Source organism: Balaenoptera physalus (assembly GCF_965194825.1).
Source record: "Balaenoptera physalus genome assembly, chromosome: 14".
Classification (NCBI taxonomy): domain Eukaryota; kingdom Metazoa; phylum Chordata; class Mammalia; order Artiodactyla; family Balaenopteridae; genus Balaenoptera; species Balaenoptera physalus.
The window spans coordinates 38575263-38586443 of record NC_138893.1 but is presented as its reverse complement, the minus strand read 5'-3'; the positions used below and the strand labels follow the sequence as shown (position 1 = coordinate 38586443).

At 45.8% G+C, this 11181-nt stretch overlaps 1 protein-coding gene across 8 annotated transcripts in view; it reads right to left on the bottom strand.

The window, feature by feature from the left end:
• Positions 1–5206: 5206 nt before the first annotated feature.
• Positions 5207–11181, bottom strand: part of ABLIM1 (actin binding LIM protein 1) — a 329116-nt gene continuing 323141 nt past the window's right edge. For all 8 annotated transcript variants that reach the window (XM_082423404.1, XM_082423390.1, XM_082423391.1 and 5 more), the window contains one exon: positions 5207–10216. In XM_082423404.1, coding sequence (XP_082279530.1) covers positions 10103–10216 — 114 coding nt within the window. In that variant the 3' untranslated portion in view covers positions 5207–10102. The remainder of the gene's footprint in view (positions 10217–11181) is intronic.

Here is an 11181-nt window from a genome sequence, read left to right as displayed (position 1 = left end):
AGGACTTTCCGGCCAACAATGGGCCATGTCCAGCAGGGTGGGGCTGGTGACACACCCAGGCAAGGCTGCTTGACTCTGCAGGGAGGAGGAGGGAGCCCCCTTCCAGAAACGGGCAGGGGGAGCTAAGTAGGACTGGTAGCTTTCTTGAGCCTAGGAAATGTCCCCCAATACTGTAAGGACCGGCAGTTCAGCCTCTGCTGCCTTTGGCTGCTTTGAAGTGAGTCATACATTGGAAAGATCTTTCTGAAACCAAAGCCATCTTTCATGGGAATGAGTCTCAACTCTTCTGCAGCTGGTGTTTCTAAACATCCCTCGAGCAGGCTGGGGAAATCCTCCCCACCCAGAAAACACCGAGGTCCCAAAGGCTCTAAAACTCCTTGGGAAAAGCTGAGCCCCCAAGCTGGCACATTTGGATGCTTCCATTGTGGGCGGCCTGGCACCCTGGCTCCTGCAGTACCCGTGGGGACACCTGAGCTCTTCTCTGCATGACACTTGCTTACATTTTGAGCTTGGAACTGGGGAGATGGCGTCTGAATCCCAGGGCCACCACTCAAGAGGCAGATCTTGTATAAGGCACTTGGTTTCTCTGGGACTGTTTCCTCAGTTCTAAAGTAGAAGTGATGTAAGGAACTCCATGAAATAGAGCATGTAATATGCTTAGCTCAGAACTGGGCAAATAGTAAGTCCTCACTACATGGCAGCTGCTTTATTAATAAAAGCTAATGTTTGAGTGCCCATTTTGTGTCATGCCGGGTCCTATTCTCCCTGATTCTCACAATAACTCTTTAAGGTAGGTATTTTTATTATTATTCCTATTTTATAGAAATGGAAATTGAGGCTTAGAGAAGTTAGGCAAACTGTCACCAGTCACACAGCTAATTACTGGTGGAGCTCGAACTCAAACCCAGGGAGTTTGGGCTTCCCTGGTGGCACAGTGGTTAAGAATCCGCCTGCCAATGCAGGGGACACGGGTTCGAGCCCTGGCCCGGGAAGATCTCACATGCCGCGGAGCAACTAAGCCCGTGCGCCACAACTACTGAGCCTGAGCTCTAGAGCCTGCGAGCCACAACTACTGAGCCCACGTGCCACAACTACTGAAGCCTGTGCGCCTAGAGCCCGTGCTCTGCAACAAGAGAAGCCACGACAATGACAAGCTCACGCACTGCAACGAAGAGTAGCCCCTGCTCGCCACAACTAGAGAAAGCCTGTGCACAGCAACGAAGACCCAACACAGCCAAAAATAAATAAATAAATTTATAAAAACAAAACAAAACAAAAAAATCCCAGGGAGTTTGATGCTATAGCCCACACTCAACTGCTATGTAACACTGTTATTATTACTATTAATTAGCACATCTTGGGAATTCTGTGGTGGTACAGTGGTTAGGACTCCAAGCTTCCACTGCAGGGGGCCTGGGTTCGATCCCTCGTCAGGGAACTAAGATTCCATAAGCCACGTGGTGTGGCCAAAAAAAAAAAAAAAAAAATCACATCTTCAAGGGATCTCAATCATAGATGATTATTGGACAAGACAGTGTTGTTACTGAAGCATATAAAAGCTGTGGGCTTGTTTTAATGCTGGAGAATTCATATAAAGACTAGAGGGGGAAAAAGCCCAGAACAAAAGCTAAAATTCTTGAATGATTAAACTATCTAAAATAGTACTAGACCGTTGGTGGGAATTTAAATTGGTGCGGCCACTATGGAGAACAGTATGGAAGTTCCTTGAGAGACTAAAAATAGGACTACCATATGATCCTGCAATACCACTACTGGGCATATATCCAGATAAAACTGCCATTCAAAAAGATACATGCACCCCAATGTTCATTGCAGCACTATTCACAACAGCCAAGACATGGAAGCAACCTAAGTGTCCATCGACAGATGAATGGATAAAGAAGATGTGGTATATTTATACAATGGTTATTACTCAGCCATAAAAAGGAATGAAATAATGCCATTTGCAGCAACATGGATGGACCTAGAGATTATCATACTAAGTGAAGTAAGCCAGACAGAGACAAATATCATATGATATCGCTTATATGTGGAGTCTAAAAAAAAAAAAAAGATACAAATGAACTTATATACAAAATAGAAACAGACCCACAGACATAGAAAACAAACTTATGGTTACCAAAGGGGAAAGGGGGGTGGAGAGCTAAATTAGGAGTTGGAGATTAACATATACACACTACTATATATAAAATAGATAACCAACAAGGACCCACTGTACAGCACAGGGAACTATACTCAATATTTTGTAATAACCTATAAGAGAAAGGAATCTGAAAAAAATAGATATATATATGTATGTATAACTGAATCATGTTGCTATATACCTGAAACTAACACAACACTGTAAATCAACTATACTTTAAAAAAAATTTTTTTTAAATAATAAAATAAAATAGTAGTAGACCTTGTCCAAGTACCAGAAACCCTTTTTACCCAATATCATCTGTAAACATAGTGCTTTCCTGTGTCTGAGCAGTTCTACTCTACTTCATTTGGCCTCACAACCCCATAAGACAGCCAGAGCAGGTATTCATTCCTAATTTACGAGGTTCAGGGAGCATTTGGGATTCTTCAAGTCTAATTGGCTAATTACCCTTAATAAAGATCACTCAAGTTTCCTGACCAATGACTACATGCTAGGTCCTGCGCTGTGCTCAACAGGTGTTATGATTTAGCAACAATCTTCTGATGGGTCTTATTATTTTGTCTATTTTACAGATGAGCAAACTGAGGCCTAAAGATGTTAAATAACTGGCCCTGAGACACACAGCTAGTGAGTATCCCCCAACCGCTATTTATAACCGTGCCTTGGTGGTAGTGCTGTGGCTTGTGGCCGACTGAGGGGAACTGGCCAGTCTCACACTGACAGCCTCCTCTGTGCAGTGTGCCCCCAGAGATTTAGAACATGGGGGACGCATTCCTTGCTTTCAGGAAGTCACAGGCAGGGACCTCCCTGGTGGTCCAGTGGCTAAGACTCCGAGCTCCCAATGCAGGGGGCCGGGGTTCGATCAGGGAACTAGATGCCCCGTGCAGCAACTAAAAGATCCTGTGTGCGGCAAAGAAGATCCCGCAACTAAGATGGGGTTCAGCCAAATAAATAAATAAATAATTAATTAAAAAAAAAAAAGAAAGTCACAGCCAGTGGGACATTGGAAAACAGCATGGGATTTGCAGCGGGACAGACCTGGGTAATACCAGCTTTGCTGCTCCCTGAACAGTCAGGCACGTTTAATTAGCCTCTGAGCTTTAGTTTCCTCACATGTATAAGTGGAGCTATAATTATCTGCTTGTAGGGCTGTCCTGGGGGACCCAGTTAATGTAAAGCCAACACAAAGCGCTCGATATACAGAAGCTCTCACTATACCATTCAGCTGAGAAGCAGAAACACAGGCAAAGCTAGCAGTATTAGGCAAAACTTGAAAAGCGTGAAACGTGATGTTCACCCATAGGCATGCAAAGAATTTACTGGGGCAGGTTGGGCTGGGCCCACCAAGGCAGGCTCCTAGAGAGGGTGTGAACTGGGCTGTGTCTTTGATTTAGGGCAGATGGAGCCCATGGGAAACTCACACGGTAACTTCAAAGAGCTGTGGGCAACTAATTTCAGATGGTCAACACCGCCATCACCTCCTTTCCTCGGGGCCGGGTCCTCTCGTCTCTCCACCTCCTAGAAGAGCTGGACGTGGTACAGAAGACACGACGTTGGCAAAGCTGTAGAGGCGGGGGAGGGCATGGTGTGTTCAGGGAACTCGCGGTGCTTTGGAAGAGCTGGAGGGCGAGATTCGAGGGTGGGCGTGGTGGGAGGGGGGCCGAGCAGTGGGCGAGCCAGGGCCAGGCAGGCAGGGCCTCGGATTCCCAGCGCAGTCCGTGAGCTCTGCTGTGGGCGGGCAGGGGGGACCACCTGACGGCACAGCGAGTCGACTTCCCATGAAATGGTGATCAATGGCGGCAAATGCCACAGGGCCCTCAAGACAAATGCCACAGGGCGCTCAAGATAACCTCGACTGAAGATCGGCACTGCCCACGGGAACCACGACCTGAGTGGTGACGTCGGTGTGGGCGGCGGCCAGCAGTGAGCAGAGCACAGACCTCCGGCCGGGGCCTCCGGACCCGTTTTCCACAGTAGCCAACTAACCTGCCAGCTGCCTTGAGAATAACCTGTTTCTGGCTTCCAGGAGACGGTCCCCATGAATGCCAGGGCGACGGGCCCCTGGGCAGGTATGACGGACTGCATGTCTGTGCCCTCCGCAAATTCTTAGATTGAAATCCTAACACCCAAGGGGATGGTATTAGGAGGCAGGGCTTTTGGGAGGTAATTCGATCATGAAGGTGGAGTCCTCATGATGGAATTCGTTCCCTTATAAGAAGAGATGGCAGAGAGATTACTTCCTCTCTTCTCTCACCATGTGAGGACTCAACGAGAAGACGGCTGTCTACAAAGCCAAGAGGGTTCTCGCCAGACGTTGGATCTGCCAGCACCTTGATCGTGGACTTCCAGCTTCCAGAACTGTGAGAAATAACTGTTTGCCGTTCAAGGCCCCCGGTCTCTGGGGGTCTGTTATAGCAGCCCATGTGGACTAAGGCAACAGGCTTGGTAGACACATAGTAGGATGGCTACGGTCGGAGAGACCACTGTGAGTATAAATACATCCTTGTGTTTTCTGGCAAGCCTCAAATCTTGGCGGTGAGGATAACAAGTAAATTGAAATCCTTAAGATTTTCTTTGCTTAAAGTTTGATAATGCAGTGGAGGTCAAAGATGTTTTCCTCCCGCTGCATTCTAGTTTCTTAGTAAAATGGCCCAACTCACGGCGGCGGTTCAGAAGCTCCTGTCCTCAAACCTCAAGTCCCCAGCCTTGCCTAAGTGATCAGACCATTGCTGCTCTGTGTCACACACAAAACTGAATACCAGCTAGGCCAGCACAGTGCAACAGCTCTATTAAATTTTTTTTTCTTTAGTTGACTTGGTCAATATGGTCTGGGTTATTGGGCAAACAATTCTGGAATATACCACTGGTATCTGATGCATTTCCCCCTCTAACCTGCCTTCCTACGTGATAAAAGTGCGTTCCCAGGACTTTGATTTTGATTTTGTTTTTGTCTTTAGACGTTGGGCTGGCACTTTTTCAAATGGGACAGACCTTTAAAGGGAGCAGGGGAACCAGAAAGGAAACACGGTGTGGAGGCAGTTACGCATAAAGCACACACTTTATTCACTGAGTTGTGAGCACAACAGTGACGCAGGACAGCGGCAGAGGGGCGGCAGGTGCTGATTTCAACAAGAGTGTGGAGCGCGTCGGGTGTCCTAAGCACAGTAACGCAGGCCCAGGGCCATCCCACCTCTGCACACTGGCACGTGGCATTCAGGATGCCGACCGATATCCACTCACTTTCATGGGGGACATGATACATCTTTTAAACAGCAGTTCTTCCAAATATTTGCTTTTTTGTTTCTGGAAGGGGAGGGGAGGCAGGAAGAACAGTATGCCTTCCAACACTTGAAAAAAAATTCCATTAAACCCAACTTAAAAAGGAAAGAACTGCAAAAGCTTCGATGCAGGACTGTCAGCAACTCACAGAAACCACACATGTTTATTACTGAACAGGTCTGTACATAACACCCCAAAAGAACACCAACCCTGCGGACATTCGTCTTCTCTTCCGTAGGGTAAAGAAACATACACATATACAATCACTAAGTGGCTCATTGCCTCTCTGAATGTTAGTGGATGCAGTCTTTTCCTCTACCTTTGGCAAACGGGCTCAGAAAGCGACTCATGGCATCGTCACTCTCGGGAGAGACTCCTTTGGGAAGAATTTTATTTAATGATAACAATCGCCACTCAATTACACGAAGCATCAGAAAAGATTGGGTTTAATTTTGCTGTGTACACATATATTGTTTAGAAAGTTTTTCAGCTTAAACTGACCACCTCCCCCTTTCCTTTTGAGTTTGCCATAAAGGAAACTTGCCCCAAATGAAAAACACAAAGATCCATATGCAAAGCGTGTCAGTCACCATCTCCCCACTACTCCCTGGGCAGCAAATAGAAAGACAGTGATTTTTTAAAATGCCAAAGTCAAAGTTTCTCCTTCTTTCATTACAACATAATTGGGTAGTTCCCTTAACGCACATCACCACTATAAGGTGTCATTACGAACCTCAAGCCTGAAATGATCTCTTTTTCTGAATATAACGTTCTTCAAAAGGGAGTACTAATGAGTGAGTTTTAGGGCATCCTGACAACACTTGGTTTATCAAAGGAAAATGGTTTTACAAGTCAGATAAAATCAAGGCTGGCCTAGGAAGTAGATTAAACAGTGACCGGAAATACAGATGAGCTGATTTGTAAAAACTGAGCTTGCTGCAGAGGATGCAGAAGGGCTGATGGCACAGAGTTCATCTTCCTTCCACCATCTTTCCTGACAGTCAGAAAGAGGGCTCTGGGAGCCCACAGCCTGGAGGGTCCCCTGCCCCTTCAACATGCAAGAGAACGCTAACATCAAGTTTGATTTAAAGAGTTTTTCAGAAAGACCTACCTAGTCAAGAGTGGTTCATTTGAATTTTTAAACTTGCAAAAGCATAGATATATATATTGTATAATCATCTAAGAAGCAATTCTTTAGAAAAAGGTGTTTGCTTTAAAGTGTAAAGAAATTAGATGAAAGTTTTAGAAACATTTCTAGCAAGACTTTTCCAAGTGGAGTTGATTGACATGACCAGATGGAGGGGATAAGAGTTGAAAAGAGCATTGTTCCAGCCTCACCTCGGAAGAGGAAACTCAGCTTGGAAACAACAGAATGGGGAGTTGGGGAGAACTGGGGAGACTAGAGGACATGACAGATAGAAACTACTTTTTTTTTTTTTTCTTTGCACCTTATTACCCATTGTCTCTAGCTTTTCTGTTCAAGGTTTCAGGGAACAGGCAGTTTATCTTTTGTTATTGAAGGAGTCACATTAAGAACATTTCATAATGAACCCAAACCAAAATGTAGATACCTAGCGGGCTGGACAAGTTTCCAAATGCTCTTTATATCTCAACATAAATCACACCAGAAGACTAAATGGTATCCTGGCTTTTTTGAAGAAACTTTAAAGGAAGCACTGACTTTCAGGTCATCATAGAGGCCTCTTCATGCAATCAGTCTATGCTTCAAGAATCACTAGTAAGCCCAATGCTCAAAAATGTAGCCCTTTATGTATGCACTAGGGAAGCTTGCCATGTGTATACTTCCTTTCCTAGAGTAAACAATCCTCATTAATTTGACTGTGTTAACAACTGGAATTTTTTTATGCGGGGCAGGGTTCAAGCAGAGAACACTGATTTCCTGTGTAGTGACCCGGACATTTTCGGGACAAGCACGCTGAGCCCAGTTCAACAAAGCACATAGGGCGTTGTAGCCCACTGATTCAATTTGGCGGTTGGAAGAATCAGGTTGCCCTGTGACCCATGCCCGTGGCTGGAACCTTCTCCTGGGGAGTGGGGTTGGGAAGCCCACTCTGCATTCCCAGTGCCCCCTTCCCTAGAGCACAGCACTGCTCTGCTTGCAGCCAGGAAGCTACTCGCATTTTCTGGCAAGGCATTTTTGCACGGTGTAGTTTAAATTAGCTCATACACTTGATATGGAAACAAGCTATTTCCCCCCACCCCAAGATGGATGCAAAACTGAATTCAAAAGTTACAAGAAAAGTAGAGTTTCATTAGTGGCGGCAAATTTAGGGCTCAGTTCTTTAACTATCATCGCCATTTTTCTTACACTGACATTTAATCTGCAAGTACGTCGATGATAACTCATTAGCCAATGAAAAAAAAACCTCTCCTCCAGCCGAACCCTCGGATACGTTTGGCCATCCTTGTTATTGGTCGTGGCAGGGGAACACTGAGACTACACCATGGTCCTCACCCCTCACACTTTGCCAGAGCGAAGCAAGGATTAGGACACACAGGCGTTGTGCCCAGGCTGCCCATGCAGGAGAGGTCACAGAAGATGGGACGGCGGATGTACTGAATGAAGCAAGAGGCAACGGACAGATGAAGGGGCGAAACTGTGGGCTGCAGTCTGCCTTCAGTCCAAGGAGCTGGTCTCCTCACATCCACCTCATCAGAGCCATTTGCTAAACACGTTAGTAGGTCCAACACACACACACACACACACACACACACGTATTTGTGAGAACAGTCCTCAAACATTCAGCGTCTAGCAAAGGTCAGGCAGGTTTAGATTCCCTCGGGAAGCGCACAGAATACTATAAAGCAATTGCAGTATTCACTACAGCACCCGGTTGCTAGAGTGTGTCACAAGCTAGGTCTGCAGTACAAGGTCAGAAAGAATATTCTACTTGCTTTTTACCACTGGCGTCAGCTACTAACTCATTCTAATACTTGGTGCCAGCAGGAAGAATTTCTGAGCTTTTATTATTAGTAGCATACGCAGGTGAATTCAGATGTTTTCTTTTTTGGCTTCAAAACAGAGTTTAAATTCTTAAACAGAGCCCCAAAGCATGAGAATAAATGTGACAACCTCCTACATGCGACTCACGTCCTGTCTGAGTCTCAGCCAGAGGCTTTCAGGAACCATGGTGGGGTCTTAAATGCAAGTTTTGGGGTAATCTTCGGCTCCAATGTGACTCTTGTGTTACTGAGCTTGAGGACTCTGGTGAGATGTCCGGCTGTCTACACATAGTCTGACCCTAGGTCTGCGGTCTTCGGTCTGATGCTGACTTGAGCTACATCTGTCATGGTATATGCTGGCTTCTAACCAACACCCTTCCACGGGGGACCTGGCGGCAGGGATGCAGTTAGCCTCACTCTTGACCTCTGAGTCATGTGCACCTGTGCAAATGTCCCTGAGGAGCTGCAGCACAGTGGGACAAACATTCGAGCAGGAATGAAATTTAAAAGCACATGCAGACTCACCAAACTGCCCTGGGTGAGTGAAAACACATAAACACACACGTGCAAACCAGGAAGTCAACAGAGCTAGGCAAGAAAGAAAGCTCAAAAGACCAAATTAAATCAGTTTGAGGCAATCTACCTTGGAGTTGCAGAGATTTCAAAGAGAAAAACATGCCTTTCCTTAGCCTACTACTGAAAAGACCTTTAAAAAAAACAAAATCAGCGAGGGCTTGATGTGATTTAGAGGATGCCGGATAGAGAGCAGAGTTTGCTGGGTGGGAGAACTTGCATTGAGAGGAGACAGAACTTTTGTTTTTGGTCAAGACTGCTATGGCCTTTGGACAAAACTCACCTAACAGCATACAACTGGGCCAATCTGGAGACAATCCCCCTTTCCTTTCTTTGTAAGAGTGGAGGGCTGCGGGGCTGAGACATCTCCTGTCCTTGGTGGGGAGGAACACACTTTCTGACGTAGAAAAGGGTTTAAGGAGAATTTTCATTCACTCCTTTTTCCTCTCTTTCTCTTAATTCTTTTTTCTTTTTAATAATAGGCTAAGTAATTTGCCAATCAGGTCCTAGCAAACAGTAGGGAACAAGGAGCATGTTAAAAATGACTTTGGTGGCTATTGAAACAGAGCTGCCGGGGGCCCCGACTCTGCTTTCCCTCCTGCTGAAGCCCAGGCAGGGCTGCAGGAGGCCAGTGAGGAAAGGTGGGGCAAAGGCTGCTGCCACGTGGATCTATCCCTCGGGCTCTTCCTTCTCAGCCGCGGCGCTACATAATAAATATACTCGTACTTTGGAATTATTACAACTGCTTTTGTCCATGCGGCATCCTAAGGGCACTTGCTGGCTCTTACCCATACAGTCACACTATTATTGAATAACAGTTGAAAGAAAACAAAAGAAGTAGCTCCTGCTGTACACATAAGGTGATGGAAAAAGGTCACACGTGAACACTACTGTCGAGGGTGGGAACACAGACATTTCTACCCCACTGCTTCTGGGCGAATGTTGCCATGGGCTGGCCCAACATTTGGCTCATGGGTGTTTTAATCAGATTTTCCCTTTTGGTTGTTGCTGAGGGACAGTAGTTTGCAAATTCTCCAATCAAGTTTGGGCCTTAATACAACATCCTATGTGTCACCGCCATGGTCAGTCCTTTTTCTAATTGCTGTCTATGTGTGGTACTCAGAAGAGTTTTGCTTTTTTCTTCATGTCGTTGCGTCTCCAAAGAGGTAACTTGTCAAACTCCTGGATGGACATTCCAAAGATTTCCCGAAACACTTCTGGGGCTAAGTGGCGCTGTGATGGGAGAAGAGAACAGTGGTCAGTCCTGACGGCCACATGGATGACCTTGAGAGTTGCTCTCCAGTTTATAAGTAATTGTTTTGAAGAGCAAGGCAGAATGATGGAAGAGGAGTTTATCTCTGAGGCTTCTTAGCAGGCACTGGACCCAGTGGTTCCTTACCTGGCCAGGCCAGGTGAGGCACCCTTCCTACCAAAGAAAAGAGCTGGTGGAGTATTAATGATGATTGTAATAACACTGAATGGTGATGGGGCACGGTAAGGTGATTCATTATGCTGGAGGTGACTCCACTTCAGGTCCTTGGGACGCTGAGGAGATGCAGGGAAAATGGACCAGAGCAATAAGAAAGCCAGAAAGAGACTTCCAGAGTGGTCCTTTGGCAGCCCTGGGGCTTTTTCCTGGCTCAGCAGTGGGAGTTCAGGTGTATGCTTGGTCTACTGAGGAGACCAAGAACTTCAATCTCTTGTCCGCCTAGTAAAGTTCTCTTAGGATAGTGGAGCCTTTATTCTCTGTGCCAGCCTGACCTCACATACAGATGTACTACTTTTTGTCAGAGAAAATTAATGATTCTTTATGAGATTAGCAGCCAGAGTTTTTCTTAATTAAAACCATTCAGATGGAAAAGCACGAAGATCAGTCTTCCACATCTAAGGAGGTCTTGGATATGTGTACCCAGCTAACCCTTCGACAAGGAATGTGGAAACAGCCAAGAGAGGAACTTGCCTAGTACACACCTCTTTATTGAACGCTCCCTCCCCAAACTCAACAAACTCAACCCAGGCTCAGAGAAAGATAAGGATTTGAGGGTATCTGAAGAGTGACGGGAGACTCCATTCTACATCACCAGCCATAAATTAGGGCAACATCAAATTTCCAAAGAAAATGACTAAAATCATACTGCATCTCCTGGGTTGTTCTTCTGAATTTTACCATACATTTTTATGCTCATCTCCTAAATACA